The 17,437-nt window shown below is 37.5% G+C and overlaps 1 protein-coding gene across 2 annotated transcripts in view; it reads right to left on the bottom strand.

Moving 5' to 3' along the window:
* PKN2 (protein kinase N2) overlaps positions 1-17,437 on the bottom strand; it is a 54,321-nt gene that overhangs the window by 18,952 nt on the left and 17,932 nt on the right. For both annotated transcript variants that reach the window (XM_072042010.1, XM_027463022.3), the window contains exons 2-3: positions 10,470-10,770; positions 2,733-2,884 (exon numbers count right to left, since the gene is read on the bottom strand). In XM_072042010.1, the coding sequence (XP_071898111.1) occupies positions 2,733-2,884; positions 10,470-10,770 (453 nt within the window). The remainder of the gene's footprint in view (positions 1-2,732; positions 2,885-10,469; positions 10,771-17,437) is intronic.

Consider the following 17,437-nt stretch of genomic DNA (forward strand, 5'->3'; position numbering starts at 1 on the left):
CTTCCAACAGACACATTTGCTAGACTGAATCCATAAAAAAGTAACTGTACTAATAATTTTGAGATTGAAATTAAACTCAAGTGAATAAATATGAAATCAGCTCACAATTTAACTACACAGAGCTCCACTATGACCTTGTACCTGATGTATTTTACTCACTCTGTTATTTTTAAGCTATCCTATGTTCTGCAGGGTACATACACCACCACAAGATACATGGGAAGAAGCTTTGACTGCATTGGAAGAAATTATGCACCACTGCATATGGTAGTATAAGAACTCTCATTTTTAGGTTTTAATATTAATCAATATTTCATAATAATACTCTGCTAGCTTTCATATTTAGGCCTTTAGAGTCCTTATGCTGAGGATTCCATATTAGCTATCTAATTATTTAATCAGTACACTGAATTTCTTAAAGCAATGGCTTCTCAAATACAAATATCAACTTTTGAAATAAACACTGCCTACAGCAGAGTATAGGATCTAACTAACAGATTAGAAAGAACTCTGGAATACTGTTTTAAACCTTATTTATGCATCATTCCGATGCACACAAACTCTAAGCGTTTCTTGCCTGTGTCTTCATTTTAATTTTTATCTTATTTTTCATCTTGCTGCACTTGATCACCTCCCACATCCTGTCACTCAAATTGATTTGCTTGCTTGGGGCAACTTCAATGTGTAAAATGGAGGTAATTCAGGATTATAGAGATATCCCTACACAAGAAAAAGAAAATCCTATCCACATCATCAGAACGGATGCATTATACTTAGCAGCTCTTTCAGTTGGGGCCTGAAAAAAAATATTTCAAGGCATCTTCTTTGCACAGAAGAACTGACAGTGCCTGTTACATTGGTAAGTTAAACATTTACCAATTGCAAGTACTAGATTCAATCAAGAATTTTAATTACATACCTCAATCATAAAGCAAGCTAGAATTTATCTCTTCTACCTAGTCTGATCAAAGCTTGCTAACCATGTCTAATATTATAGCCTGAGTGTTTAGTTAATTTTTTTCAGGATGTTATAAGGTTACGTACTGAGGGCTTATTAGGGATATAATGCATGTATGCCTTTTGATCCATTTGGATCAGCTGATTATTATTTTTAAGCGTACCTGATGTTAAGTATACTGCCCCAGAGGATGCAGACTCCAGGTTTTCCAGGATCTGGGGACTGCAGTGCAAGGACAGCATTCCCAGGCCATTAGTCATAAGGTGCACTCCAGATTATTTCTTCCACCTGCCCCAGGCTAGTAGGTGACAGGTCACTTTCAACTAAGACTACCAGCATACCAGCTGGCTCAGAAGTGCTGCTGGGACAGAATGAACTTGATGGTACTTATGATCCATCTAGTCTAAAATGATTTTTTGGGGAGTGAGCATAGCAGTGCCTGTGGTTTTTGAAAGGTACAAGCAGGCAGGTACAAAGTCATCTGCCTCTCCGCCAGTCCCTGGCAGAAATTCATCCAGAAACATGAAGTTCCTTGCCAATACTTTTTGGTTAGTATCAATTAACAGCTGGTAGCAATACAATTTACAGATGTCTGCTCTTCTAATTAAAGATTTCTTTTGAATAAGTTCACTGACTCAGCGACATGTTGGGCCTGCCAGTTAGGAACTTCCAATGTCTCAATTGTATTTGCTGTCTTCTGGACAGAAATAGCTAACCAAGCCACTGTGTATTATTTGCTATACCTATGTTTGTTTTTCCCCCTTAGTTTGAGGATGCACTTCATCTCCTTAAAGATCTAATAAAAGTAAATGGAAAAAAAAGGTAATGAGTAACTAATGAAGACAGAAGGGTCTGTAAGTAGGGACCCCCTCAACACATATACAGTTTTACTCATTTGAGAACTGTGACTCCCTCATACTCAGAAAGTACGTCTCTCCCTCCTGCCCCCATTTAAAATGTTTGGTTAGTCTTTCAGAGTGGAGTTAAAGGACTCTTTTAGTGTCTGATGAATTTTATTACCTAGGTCAGACTGTGTAACAAGTCAGACCCATTTAGGAGTTAGCAAGCCCCTTTTCCCTGTATTCTTCCCCGCCCCTTGGAGAACTCATAGTTTCACTTTGATGCTATCAGATACTACTTCTAGAATACCCTCTTCTGTTAAAAAAAAAAAAAAAAAAGGGGAGAGGGAAAGTGTATTTTAACAAAGTATTTTATGCATCTGTGTTCTAATGGTGATTATAATAACTATCTGAATATTATGCATTTCTTATTACAAGGGATTTTTGGTACAAGTCTTTTTACTGCCAACTAAAACTAGACAACCATTTCAGAAGCATATTTGGCAGTGCCACCTTTTATGTAATTGTCATGCACATTACAGCTTTAAATTAATGGATCTTTTTTTCAGTTGAGCTAGAAAAAGCATCAGCCTCCATGCCATGTCACACTGAGCTTTGCTGCTTTGTAAATCACACATGATCAAAGATTACTAGAGGTACTAAATTTAGTAAGCCGGATTTATCACTTAAGTTGAACTGCATGTGGACAAATTGATAAAAACAACCACATTTAACAAGCATCCTGAGTGGGTATCAAAGGACAACAAAAACAGTGTAACAATTTGTAGCTGACTTTACAGTGCTACTTAACAACAAAGAATAAACCAACTCTAAAACACCAACACTGCATACAGTTTATACATCGTATGTTCACACCACAGCAATATGAAAATCCACAATTATTTTCATGTTCCTTAAGCGTTCCAAAGCCTTACCTTTGAAGAGCCATTTGAGTACATCTGTATCATATTTTCTGCTCCTTGTTTTACCTTCAGTTCTATATCCAATTGCTTCTTTAAGGCCATCAATCTGTTGTTAGTAGAAAAACGAGGATCGCTATTTGGAGTATCAGGAGTCCTAGGACAATCTGTGAATTAAATGCAATATGTAATGTGTGCAGCAAGGAAAAAAAGAAAAAAAAAACAAACAAAACCACCACCACCACTGCTCAAAACAAAAGAAAAAGCCAACAAAAACGTATCTATTCTATTAAGTTATAGATTAAACAAAGCTGGAACATCACACTTAAGACTGACCGTCCTGTCCTGAGCTACTTTGCAAATGCGCCTTAGCATGAAAAGCCTGGCAAAGGCAGAGCGACTCCCACACCCGTCCCAGTTCCCATGAATCACTTCCGGGAGCAGTAATGCAGGCAGCCTGGCTGCGAGGTCTGCTCTTCGTTCACACATTCATTTCTTCTGCCATGTCTCAAGTCACTTAAAGATTCAGTTTACCATTGACCTTTCTTACACTCCTGATTTGAAATATATAACAAACCAACTTGGACGATGATATTCAGTACCAGTAAACACAGCCTAAATAAAGATTCATTTCCTCATTGATTTGAATGTATTATTTCAGCTAGCACCACTGCAGACGGAGCTTATGACAGAATTAAGAATAATGTATTTTCTTTTCCTTAAAGAATGCAGACATAGGACTGAACGATTTTTGCTCTGCAATCCTAACCAAATCACAGGGTAATTGGATATACAGGCAGTTAATTGAACGGCTATGATTTGCGGGAAGGTGTTTTTTTTTTTTGTTTGAGACTACCCATCTTGCTGATGGATCTCCATCTTGCTGGATTAAACAGAATGCAAGCTAGCTTTCAATCAAATTGCATACTCAAAATCCTTAACTTTGCTACTGTCCTCCAGAAAAGTCTGTTAATCACTGGTTCATATTTCAGCTTCTGCATCATGACCTGTTAATGAACTGAGAATAAGTGGTCACCAGACTGTTTCCTAGTGGTTAACTATTCTGTAATTTCCAACAAAACCAGCCTTTCAGCTATAGCTGATTATCTTCCCGAACAGCCCCAATGGCATCTCCTTCAAACTTTTACAAAAAGGAGGATAAATTATGTCCAACTACAGTAATGTTTTTTTGTTGTTGTTGTTGTTGTTCATGATTTCTTTTACCCTAACAATTGAGAGAATACCTTCGCTACACACAAAGGACATTAGTTGGTCTCCTGGAAGATAATATTTATCTGACATCAACAGTATGGTCTTTTTAAATTTTAATTAATTTTCTTTGAATTAAAACTAGGATAATAGATCAAGTTCCTGAAATCCTCAATTATTAGAAAACACAGGCATTGCACCAATAACTTACAAATTATTAATGGTGAGTTATCAGGGGGATGGGGGTGTCTTATCTGCCATTTCATATTTCTTCTACAGAAGCTTCTAATAACTAATTTTTGAGATTTAATACATTTTACTTTCAAGTTTGCCATGTAATTTCCTTCTTTTAATTTGCAGTCTTTGACAAGGCTGAACACTGATTTCATGTAAGGAGAACTTTTAATTTCCTCTGCTGTTAATTCACTCTTCAGTTCAAGCTACTTTAAGACTCTTCCTGCACACTCACTACTTAACGGTAGTACAGAAAACTCCAAATGTTTTAAAGAAACACCCGCCTATGCTATTCTGCATCTGTTTTCTCATTCTTCCTCTCTGCATTTTGGCATGGTTTGTGAAACACTGCACTTGCACAGATTTAGCTTAAATCTGTTATTAATAAAACAAAGATTAACAACACACTTTTCCCCCATTTATGTCTTCACATTTAACCAATCCTTACCTAATAATCTGTTCAAAATTAAAACAAACATGAAACTTGAAAGTCACAGTGTCAGGTCTCCTTATAAAGTAAATTAATTGTGTAAATGAATATTTACCAACTTTAGATTTATGATGCAGGCCTCCGCCATTTAAAGATCCCAGTCCTCTGATGATGCATGTGGAAGATTGTGGTGCTCCTGAAGTCTGTTTTCATAGCTTTTAAAGATGCAAACCAGCACTCTTCCTTTGCATTAAAACAACACCCAGTTGCAAGTCAAGCACTAATTAGAGATACCACGATTCAGGCTGCCCATGCAGCTGTTATTATCTCCCTTTGCCTGTCTGCACTGTGAAGGTCTAACCACATCACTTACCTGGGTCATCTAAAGAGTGGGTCTGCACTTGTGGACCTAAATTCCCCTCTATCATTTACTTTAAATGGAGCTACTGAATGTTTTGTTAGTAACCAGCAGCAATTTTTTTTTTTTTTAAACGCATTTGCAGACCTAATAGCTGCTCGCCAAACTCCTAAATATGGAAAAATATATTTATTTGTAAATTTATTTACTATAATTTTTCAGAAATGGCTTCCAAGTGACTCCTCCTCTCCCCCCCCACCTCTCCGACCCCATTACAATAAACAGCCTGAGGCTGAATTCAGATTAAAGTTTAAGTCAGCCAGTCTAACTGGTCCTATTATGGAAAGTGTTGACAATCTTAGTAGCAGCACTACAAGCTACATCTGTTCCCCTCTCTTTGTATGTCTGCTTCGGTTGTAAGAGATAACTAGCCATACCAAAGCGATTATCTATTTGTGTAAAGCACCATACAGAGGGTCTTGAATCTCATCTGGAGACATTTAGTCATCATCCTAATACAAACAAGCAATACATTCATCCAGGTTAAGCGCAAGCAATGGGATTTTATGTACATGCTTAAAAGTTCAACGAGAGTTAAGTACTCACAGCAGATTGATACTTCACACTAGCAGGTATGTAGGGAATAGGGAAAATGACAGATCCTTTAGTTTGCCAAGCTTGTTGGTCAGTAAGAACAGTATAGGACTAGTCACTTTGGATGTGACATTCAAGTCTAACTTTGTATAAAACAGTAATAGCTTTGCTGGGCTATGGATTAGTGCCCCTAGGCATTTTCTGCTTGACACTGTGAATATGAAATGAAATAACATGTATTTCAAGTGAACTAGACTTCATTTCATAGAACTAGGTTACTTTTGCTGAACAGCTATGAATATTGCTGCTTAATACTAAGGGTTTTTTTTTTGCAGCCTGGTAACGCACATCCAGGCTGCTGGAAGAGCAGTGATGCTACATCCCTAGCACCTGTGATATCCTATTTTCATGGAAATATAAGACTTAACTTAAAAGTGATGCTTAATATGCTTAATGGATTTATTTATTTATTTATTTTTAAGTGTCTGGACTGCATCAGGATAATGGCAGTTCTCAGTTTGAAATGTTTATCTTGCTCTTCTGAAAACCTCTTCAGTTTGACTGAGTCTATGCATAATGCTTACTAGCATATACTCCTTGCTTCTAAATTGCCTTTTACCAACATTCCCATCTAAACTATATTTATTAGAGTAGTGACAACCGTATTTTTTCTAGACTGCTTCTCATTTCTCTAGGGACTCTTCCCCACATGGTAGGTACACGATTTTTGTTTGACAAGCTCAGTGTGAAATCCAGGATCCCATGTAACTGAGTTTTGGTTCCCACACTGCTATGCTATTCAATTAGCAGCAAGTTGGTAAATAGTTAATTTTAATTTATTTGAGGACTTTTAATTGTAGTGTCTTAACCAACAGGAATACCTGTGATGCATTCAGGCATTGCTAGGGAAAAACAAACAAACAAGCAAACCACCAAAAAAAAAAAACAACAAAAACATCTTCAGCATGCATGTCTCAGGGAGTCAGATGGTTTCAACAGCACTTGAACTAAGCTGTCTGTAAGTCCAAGATGACGTACACACACAGAGAACATTAGCACTGACCTGAAAACAGCTGAAGTCAAACTGAATTTTGATTGGGTAACAGTAAATTTTAACAACTGAGAAAGCAACAGCTGATTGACTCACACTCCTTCAAGAACATTATCCCACACTAAGGTTTCCAGGAATTACCGTGACATTTCTATGGTTATCAGCATTGTAGGTAGCATCTTCTGTCTAAGTAAGTCACTACCCTGACCAACTTGCTTGCTACCTCATCAATTTTCAAGAACTGGTCTTTTATATGGGCTTTTTGGATAAAAAAAAAAAAAAAAAGTCTCTCTTCTGTTAGCTACTCATTGAATCATATTCAAAAGCCCAGTCTCTACTGTTATTTTTTAGACATATGAAAATAATATCAATTTAATCCATGCTACTCTGTAGAAGTACATTTTCAAGATATGAAATGCCTTCATGTCTAGTGTGAAGTAATCATCCCCATGTTATATATTCAAATAAGTCTCAGATACTCAGCAGTAGTGGTCACTAGGCTTGTCCTACTTTGTTATTGTTGCACTCTGCTTCCCTTTTAAGTGGTGACCTACAAATTCTAAAGCCCTGCATCCTAGTATGACTAATGCACTGCATGATAAGGACAGGCCTGGGTACAAAGACTCACTTCTAAAACATATCTAGATTTACCAACAACCCCATAATGGAAAGTAAACCTACATTATGGTCATAGTTGTTTCTGAATCATACATCAGTAATACAGCTTTTTTGGCATATTGAACTTTAAACAAAAAGTACAGTACCAATTCAAGTGGTTGTGAAAATAATTTCCTATGGCATTAGGACATGGGAAGCTTTCAATTCTGGGCAAGCTACCACCAAAATATCTTAACTTACTTGAAATGGGCTGATATTAACACATTTTTCTACAGCAGATTATTTAAGATTACATTTAATGGTTTTAACATACGTTGATAACACTGTAGTGATTACAAAATAGTCGGACTACAAATTAGTGGTTTGTTTTAAAAAAAAAAAAAAAAAAAAAAAAAAAAGTAATGTAAGCCACCGCCTGATACCCTAAGCAACATTAAGAGTCACAATAGCTTGTCTGACACTTCCCAGCTCTAAATCTGGAGTACTTCACAAACATGTTCACACCTACTTTTCAAATACTGGAGCTGGAAAAGAATAAATGACTTCTCCAAGCTGGCACTAATTGTCATTGAAAACAACTGAAACAGTCCAAGAATCTTCAAAGGTCAGGCCTGACAGGTCAAAAGGATCATCATCTTACAGGCATTCTCAGTGTTACTTATCAATGGATTTCAGTCCTGACCTCACTACTTAGAGCCCTCCATAACCTACCTAACATACTGCAGAAGACTAGGAAAACCTAGGACCACACACACACACACACACACAAAATTATAACTATATAAAGACAATACAAGCCTTGACTCCCAGAGTTCTTGAACCCTTTTTACCTTATTTTCATATTACCATATTTTCAGTATTTATGCTTTGCACAGTCTAGAAGTTTCCCATATACGTCCTTATCTTTTAAAAAAGATTTTAACTGAATCAGAAGAAGGTCAAATACAAGCTAAAGTGAAAAGCTGTAACTCAAAATAGAGCTAACCTCTGGAAATAACTCACTTATACTTGGGAAACTCACATATTCAGCAATAAACGGTTTTTAAATTCACTGTATCACTCTGGAGGAAAAGCAACAATTACCAGACAGAAAGCTGTGACCTCTCCACAGAGCTGTACTGACAGATGACAGGGATGTTTAGGGCCATATCTCTGTATTTGTTGAATATTGTATAAATATTTTATACTTAAGCCAACTCTGCATGTGTATCATAAATCTTATGCTACTAAACTTATTTTATAAGGGCCTATCTCACTAATATCTCAAGTCAAAACTAGGATTTCAGTATTAAAATCAGAATATCACCTAGATGACATGCAGACATTAGTTTGAAATTAGATCAAATGTTTAGTGATAGCATACCTCCCCCACGAGTTAGTGACCACGAATGAAGAAGGAGACAGGCAATTAAATTATAAAGCAAACGGTACACAAAATCTCAATCATTTCTACTTTGGAGGTTTTAGATCATTGATCTAAAAAAAGATATATATGTATTTTTTAAGTAGGTTGTGAAGTATATTGTATTAAAATGGGTCTTATATAGGAATACCTGATCTGATACTAAATAATTAATACAAAGATCTCCACAAAGTTTTAAGTTTCTTTTTAATAAATTTGTAACCTGCAATAATTGAAGTATTAAAGAAATAATGTACTTTTCTCAGGGCACATTTTAATAATTAAGGTTGTAAAGACTTTCTGCCAACAATGCTTTGAACAGAATACAAGTTAAAATATAGTATTAAGGGGCTTAGTATGCATCAAAAGCACTTAGAAGCACGTAAGATTATCATCTTTGATCTCTTCCATAAGCCCTTCACGAAGGCTCTGGTTGTTGAGCACAAGGCTGGCTGAGCCTGGCTGCTGCTGTTTTCCCAAAAGCCATGGGCACTGCCGGCTTTTTCAGCCACGTACTGCAGCTCTGAACAGCATCATTTAATTATTTATTTGCACCCAAAGACCTCAATCTCTTTAGAACTAAGTGCTTTCTTAGGGTCTATTGTATTTCCTGAGCCATGTACATGGACAATATTGCTGATTAACTCATTGGGGCAAATTTTAAAATGCTGCACTGAAAGGGGTGCTCCAATGTGCCATCATCCTGTGCCATCTACTTTTCAAATTCCACTACTACAGTAACTTCACACATTTATATCCATACAGACTTTTATATTTGTTTCTACAGAAATTGCACCCAATTTTATTTCTTCTCCCTTTTTCCTGTTCGTTTAAAGGCCCCACTACTTTCAACACCAAAGATGACTTTCATAAACCTCGGCCAATATGAAACCAAATGCTTCATGTCTACTAAAAAAAAACAAACCATGTGGCTATCTATGAAGCATGTTATCTGTATTCCTATCTCATGCTGCAGCAACTACTCTGCCTCACTAGTTCCATTCCCTCCTGAATTGTCTCTCTCAAACCTCAAAAGCAACAAATGCAGAGAACACTGTGCAAGTCTACCATAGACACTTCAACACTTCTGTAGCATGTCACAGGGCCAGATTATATGAATTCCTGATACTATGTGCCAATACTTTCCTAATTTCTCACTGTATCCAAGCTTACTTCAAAAATAATGATCATGCAGTCTATTAACTCTATTGTCCAAGCTTCTTAAGGCTTGGCATTCACTTTACAAACGCCTTCAATGGCATGTGTACATTTATTAAGTTTTTGCCAAGAAGAGTCTGTGTAATGTGAAATCAGCAGGCTGGCAACACCTCCTAAGTCATTCCGTAAAACTTAAAAAAGGACTGTTTACTTTTACAACATTCCATCTTAAAACACCAGGACTGGTATGTAAAAAAAAAAAGTCTATTCAAAATTAATATCAAGCCATCATCAAGCCACAGAAAATACTAATTAAAACAACTGTAAAATATTTGAAAAATGGCAACCCCACAGTGGTTATTTCACACCAAAATTTGTTCTTACATAGTGAAAAGCTACTAGAAAATACTACAAAGATTGAGAAAATATTTTAATATGGTAATAGCCAAAGTGAAGAACTAGCACAGGTTAAGTTAGTCTTTAGAGCACCATCAAATAGCCTGTGAACACTGCTCCCCCCAAAAAATATGTAAAACTGAAAGAGACTAGGCATTTCTGTGTGAGTCAAAATAAATAAGCACACATTGGTGAACAAACTCTCCACCTTATTTGCTTATTCCCCGAGCAGCTTTTTCAAGTGAAATGGGCTACAGTTTATCTAAGCTAAGAAAAAACAATTTCACTGTGACTTACAGTACCTGTAACATCTTCTGGATCCGTTACAACAATGTGTGCATTTAACTCCTGTAACTTATGATGCAAGTCTTCTAACTTCTTATTTGATTTTTTCAAAATGTTGTCCACATATGCCAAGTTCTTTTTATCCGTTGTGACCTTCCTGAGGTTCTCAGCTCCCTCCTTGATTTTAAGTTCCTTCCTTATTTCCCGTTTGATTTGGTCCTTTATTTCATCCAGCTTCTGCTGTACCATTGTATCTGAAAAGTCCAACTTTTGGCCAGTGCTCAGATTCTCAGAGACTAGAAGACTCTTGGCATCCCCCTAGAAAGAAAAACATTAATATAACTACCAGAAAATGTGGTTACTTGACAACACATGCTGAAAAATGGAAGTGACTAGACTTTTGGCCTCTGTATATTAAATGCTCACTTTGTTAAGACCATTTATTGACCATGGGTCTCCATTCATGTTGCCCTAAAGCAACATTATCAAAAGACATTACAAGTTAACTGGAGTTACATTTTACACCAGATTTATTTTAAATTTAGTGACATCTTTACTGTGCCTATTTTTAACAGCAAGAGATTTAAATACTTCTGGATTTGTCGTGGCTGCCTGCCTGGCATTTATATGCCTCAGAGCTAATGACTCACATTTGTAATTTTCTAGATTTAATTGTGTGCTTTAATAGAGCAATGGATATAGGAATTAAGACTAAATTCTAACAATTATTAACTACAATGAATTTCTATACATTCATTAGAATGTATTTCTTTAGTAAGAAAAGGAAAAAGGAAAAAAACTTTCATGATGCTTACAAATGTTTAAGTACTGGCATCTTTATAGACAATAAAGATATATCAAGATGTTACTTGAAAGTAAGCTTGCTAAGCTTTTTCTTTAAACACTCAAATAAAGCCTTTCACTTAAAAACAATAATTAAAAAAATACTTCTTTTCTTTGTGCAGGCAAACTAGGCTGAAATAATATCAATAATAATAAATCCAATGATGAGTAGGAGTTGCTGTAATAAGAGAATAGGGAATGAAGTGCCCGGTACCGCTGGAGGTCATGCTTGTGCCTCACAAGTACGAAGAGCGTGATTATAGAACCTACACAGAGACAACGACACGTAGTAATTCTTCCTGTGTGTCGTCTTCTACACGGAGTCTGTACAACAAGCAGACACTAGGTCCCACCCACAGCCATAGCGAAGGCTAGCTAAGTGAGTGATGATCAACGTGTCTCTCTCCTGAACTCTGAATGTGATCCACTGTTGATTCAGGATGTATTTAGTGTACATGTGGCCTGATCTGCAAGCTCACTAACTGAAAGACCAAAATTCCTGTAGATTTTCCTAGACACGATAAAGGAATCGCCTAGATACTTGGACAGACAGTGAGGTATATGAAGGGATAATTAGAAAAGTTTTTGGTGTAAATTATTTGTCATCACTACTTGCTGCCAGAAATACCACCATTTAGAAAGGAATTCAAAAAGAACAGCATCAGTATAATAAACCATAATGAGGTCCCAGAACACATGATCTCTAGATATAGTTTACAGCTATTTGTATCTTTTAGACTACAGACATGCATCTTTCTTCAAAAAAAACAAAGCAAAACCCATCCAAAACAAATAAACCCCACATGAATAATTAAGAAATATTTATAAAAGTCATCATTATAAAAGTCACATTTGTATGTTGATAGAAAGTCAGAATGGTATTCAGTGATTTCAAGCACTGATAGATTCATTTCAAAAAATGAAAGAAGTGGGAAAGCTCTGAGGTTCTGGTTCTATGACTAACAGCCATAAGGAACCCCCTGCAGCTTTGTGTTATGTACTTCAGGGTTTGCTTTTGTAATAATCTGGGGAAATGAAGGTCGTGAAGGTTCTGCCTGGGCCATGCATGTCAACAGATAATGCTAGTCAAAATATTTAGATCTGCGCATATTCCACTGATAATGCCTTCTGCAAGTAAGATCCAATCTACTAATCTGTAAGCATAGTTATAGAAGTTTACTAACTCATCTTTAGACCCCCTGTTATTAAGACATCTACAGCTGTCACTTTTAATACGAAGTTAGTAATTGAAAGATTCTTAACTATTAAAAGTAGCTGGAATCACTACCTTGCCATGGGATTTGTCTGTTTGTGAAAGAGACAGCAAACAAGCCATTTAGAAATGACAAACCAAGTGAGACATGCAAAGGGCAAAAAATCATGCAAATATATATTTAAAGGGCACTCGTGATTCCTGCAAGTACACTTTTGTCAGTGCAGATTAAAATAAATAATTTATTATGCATATGTAGAGAGGCTATTAATAGCTGTACTGGGAAATACATGACATTGCTTCCATATATAGTCATATGGAGATTGTTATTTTTTAGAATAATCAATAGCAATTAGCAACTAGTACAAAGGTTTGCATCAATCACAAAGAAAACCAACAACCACATGTTGAACGGTGCATGTTGAGAAACAACTGAAACTGAAAATAAATGTGTATAGCAATTGTTACATAATGTGTTGGTATTTAAATGAGTACGTCCAAATTAGATTGCTATCTCTGATTTCCCTGTTTGCTCTAACAGATAAAAACTTAGGGATGTAAAATAAACAAAAAAGATTAAAGACTGGCATACCACTATTTAGCCTTTACAAACCAGAATCAAAACTGCTTGTAAATACGAAAACTGTATTTTTTAAGTCATGACAGTTTACACTTGCTCTGCAAGAATCCTAGATATAAACTTATCATCTTACTGCCTTCAAAGCATGATATCCCACTTTTCAAAGCTCACAGGAAGAAAGGTACATGTAAGACAAAACTAAAAACCTTTTTCCCATAGTAGCACCTAAAGTATGCTAAGAATATGCCAAGAACATGCACTTCTCAAACAGAACAATGTAATTAAAATATAAATAATTCACAAATATTCTAGACTAGGGTTTCCCAAAGTGACTTGAGTTAATTGTTTATCTATCGAACAATAAGATATTTTGTTACAGGGCAGGTTTTTAATCCCTCTTTGGCCCCACATCCCACCTGTTAAAGAGGTTATGCTCTTCAGTAAAGAGGTTTATGCAGCCCCTGTTCCAGATGCTTAGTGTCTCTAACAAGTCTTCAATTCAATTCACTCTTCACGTTCATCAGGAATTTGCATTCCAGATTTCTAGTACCTAACATAAAGTTTTCCTCAGTTTGAGCAGTCTCAGCACACCCTCTATTCCTAGACTTGGATTTTCAGGACGCAGAAGCTTTAAAGCTTTAACCTGCTTCAGAGACACCAGCAGCATGGATGTGGACACAGGTAGCAGGTCACAGTCTGTGCATTTGAGCTGATCCCACAGCAACGACTTTCAACAAGCTTTATGAGCTGAGGCTATTTCAATGTTGTTACAAAATTTTATAAGGAACTAAGTATTTATACATATCTATATATAATATTGCTTATCTCTATACATATCTATTATATATACATCTCTATTGCTTATCCATATACACAGACACTACCACCACGTGCCTGCCAATGCCTCGGGATGCAGTGTTTCAAGCAAAGTCCAACAAGCTTGCTATGCTACAAGACCATAAACTTTTTAGAGCTACTACGAGAAAACCCCAAGCAAAACCATGGATGATACTGTCTTGTCATCCTGAGTTAACAGCACTTTTGAACTGAAAGCATCCTGTCACCTAGTTATCTAGACATCTCACTGGGCACAAAGGTCACTGGGAAGCAAACAGGCTTCAGAGGAGGAAAGCACGGACTCAGCAACACTGAACAGAGCAGGAGGGCGTTCTGCAAGTAAAGTCACACCACTGCTGCTCCAACACGTTTTGCTGTGAGGTGCAACAAGGGCTGGAGACAGGACCTTGTTCCAGAGGGATGAGCACCCTCAGCAGTGCTCCATCTCAAAATGGAGCTGATACCGAGATGAACACCACTGGGCAGAACATCTCAGAGTTGAGAAAGAGCAGTAAGATTTTTTCCTTTGAGGAAGGCATCTGCCCAACCCCCCAGCTGAAACTCTATTAAACTGAGAAATTACTTAAAACACAGGGTTCTCCAGCATTATTTGATGGTACCTGAATTAACCTATTACAAAAGCTTCTTGTTAGAGTTGAATTATTTTATTTTATTCTATTTTTAAATTCTTTCTCCCCATTTGGATGAATTCCCTCCCAGGCTGAGCCTCACATCCTTCAGAAGACAGCTGTTCTGTGCTCTCAGCCTGAAAATTCAGTAATTGGAAAGAAAGATCAGCTGGGGGTGGGGACCAGCTCCTTTCCTTTGCACTGTTCAGATAGGCAGGGGTGCAAAGATGAAAAAAAATCATTCACATTTTCTACACCAAGAAGCCATCTTTTTTTTTTTTTTTTTTTTTTTTTTTTTTATGGCTACTTCCTTTACTCTCCCTCCCAGAATCACTTAATGTGAAACATCAGAGCATTTCCTCTCTTAAGAGGCAAGTAATGATTAAACCACTCCTGCTGGCCTAACAAAGTTAGATTTTTAAAGCAGTGGGACCTGCTCTAAGACAAAAGAATGGGCAGCCAGTTTTTGATGCTTAGTTTCCTTTCTTGACTTCTGGTCATGCCCTGACTGCTGGCTAGAAGGGAGCAGCCATTCCCCACTGGGTGGTCCCAGGATTGGCCCCCTGGCAGCACACTGTCCTCCCCCCCCCAGTGCCATACCACCTGCCCAGGACCACTGCTTTGCACCAGCAGCAGCGAAGGGCAGCGGTGCTCCGTGCTGCTCCCAACAACCTGCTCCTGGGCTGCTGCAGGGAAAGCAGTTCCAGGCAGCAAGGCACACTTAGCAGTGGGAAAATACATGCTTAGGAGCCAGACTGGAGATTTCTGAAATATTTCGGAGTGTAATAAAACTGAAGCTATGTTTAATGCAATGAACTATCAAGAACCACAAATTAGATATTAGTGCTCTAAAAAGAGGAAGTGTGTGTGAGAGAAACAGACGAGGAAACCACATATGTAGCTGTCCTATTGCAATGGTCTAAGGCTCAACCTCACTTTGATTGCTGGCTCAAAGACCAGCTACTTGCACAGACGAATGCTAGATGCCAGCCTTCAATTTCTGTACTCTTGGGAAATGTTTTAAGTATAGTTGCTGAAAATACTGGGTAGTGGTCTGGGCACGTCTTCTAATAATACACAAAGTCTGTTTTGGCTGATGTGGTGAGAGACACCAGCAATGCTTACAAAAATCCATCAAGTCCCTGCACTTTTTCTCAGGTCAACTCTTAACCAAATAACGGATGAGGCAACTGCCTTGACAAACTGAATTTGTCTCAATGATGGAACTTGATACCGCTGAACAGAAGAAATTACCACGAAGGTGAATATATGCAACTGAAAGGGATTGTCTGATAAACTGAATGACTTCCAATTTAAAAGGAGATCCTCAAATTGCCACAACTTAGGAAAAGATAACCCTAAAATCCTGGGCATTAATAACTGCCGAAGACTTGCTTCTAACAGCACTGTACAGCGGCACTGGGTGATCCGGTGTTCACCTGAGAAAATACCAGACAGGGTAAGAATTCAGATTGCTCAATTTTGGTAGGAATTCTTATGAAACCTAAGTGGGGCCTTAAACTACAGCATGCTTGACACCTGCTGAGTACTTATGCACAATATTATTTACACTTCACGATGACTTGCTACTAACATGCACCCAATCTGCCTTCAGGAAAAAAAAAAAGCCATATCAGAACTCACAGTAAAACTGAGTACATTTTTCCTAAAAGTATTACCATTCATTTTTATATACCTTTGAATTATAGGTTCCATTTTTTTTGTCTATTACAGTCTGTTGAAAGAATAAGAAATCCTGTTTGACATGTACAGTCAAAAATGTTTGGTTGTTTAATGCAAGCATATTCATTTCAAACAAAGATGAAAATAATCTCATGTATAATTTAAAAAGTTACCATAATCCAGAAAGACTAAATGTTTATTCATTTTTCATTTCATTTTGAGGAGCTGGAAATACAGATTTAGAACTATTAGGTCTCTTAGTATAATTTTCTGAATAATCTTTTTTTGAGGGGTGGGGTTGGAGTTGTTTTTCTGAACTAACTGCCAAAGGTCCCTGAAGCCCTCTAAGAGTAATTTCTGAAACTACCGTAGTCTTTGATTTTAAGAACAATGTTAATCAATTGCAAACCTTGTCCTTCCCCCCTTCCCCTAAAGTCATTCAGAAAACCAGATGTGACGGCTTGTCTGGATTACTGGAACTACATGGACTATTTCCTCCTGCCCAGAAGCAAATGTGATTGTGGTCAAGATCTCAGCACTCACCCAATGTCAAGAACAAAAAAACCTTGAAGGCTTAATAGATTTTGGCATTAGTTTGCTGTGCTAACATGTCGCAAATCAGGATTTAAATTTAATCCAAGTCACAGTTCTCTTCTTTGTAACAAGAGGCTGCTTAAGGTACAAATAACTGCAGTGCATTGCATTACACATGGATAAATTCAAGTAGGACATTCATTAAATGGAGTTCAGTTCCTTGGTGCACACAGTGAGGGCCTGGCTGCACCTATCAGAGATGTTATATGTACAAAGCCTGTTTGTTCAAATAGGGATGTCCCACCGACAGCCTTCAATCAGCAGGTCCTGTCTGCCCCTCTCCCATGTTGCCCCCATGAACATCCAGTAGGGAAGCCTGGCAGCGGCAGGGCTGCAGCCAACAGCCTCAGCTTGCACCGACAGTCCTGCCTCAGCCCCACCATCACGCCCAGACAGGTATTAAAGTTCTCTATGATGCTGTTCACCATGTGAACACTACACTTGGAGGGTAAGAAACAACTGCTGGTGCTCCCAAAGCCACCTTCTCAAGTGGTATTTTTTCCTTACCTTCTATGTCTGAAAAACACTCCAAAACAAAACCAAAACTAAACATTCAGCAATTGTTTGTGCAGGGTTCCTTGCTACTGCCTAGGCTGCCAGCCACAA

Source organism: Anas platyrhynchos, chromosome 8 (assembly GCF_047663525.1).
Source record: "Anas platyrhynchos isolate ZD024472 breed Pekin duck chromosome 8, IASCAAS_PekinDuck_T2T, whole genome shotgun sequence".
Taxonomy (NCBI): domain Eukaryota; kingdom Metazoa; phylum Chordata; class Aves; order Anseriformes; family Anatidae; genus Anas; species Anas platyrhynchos.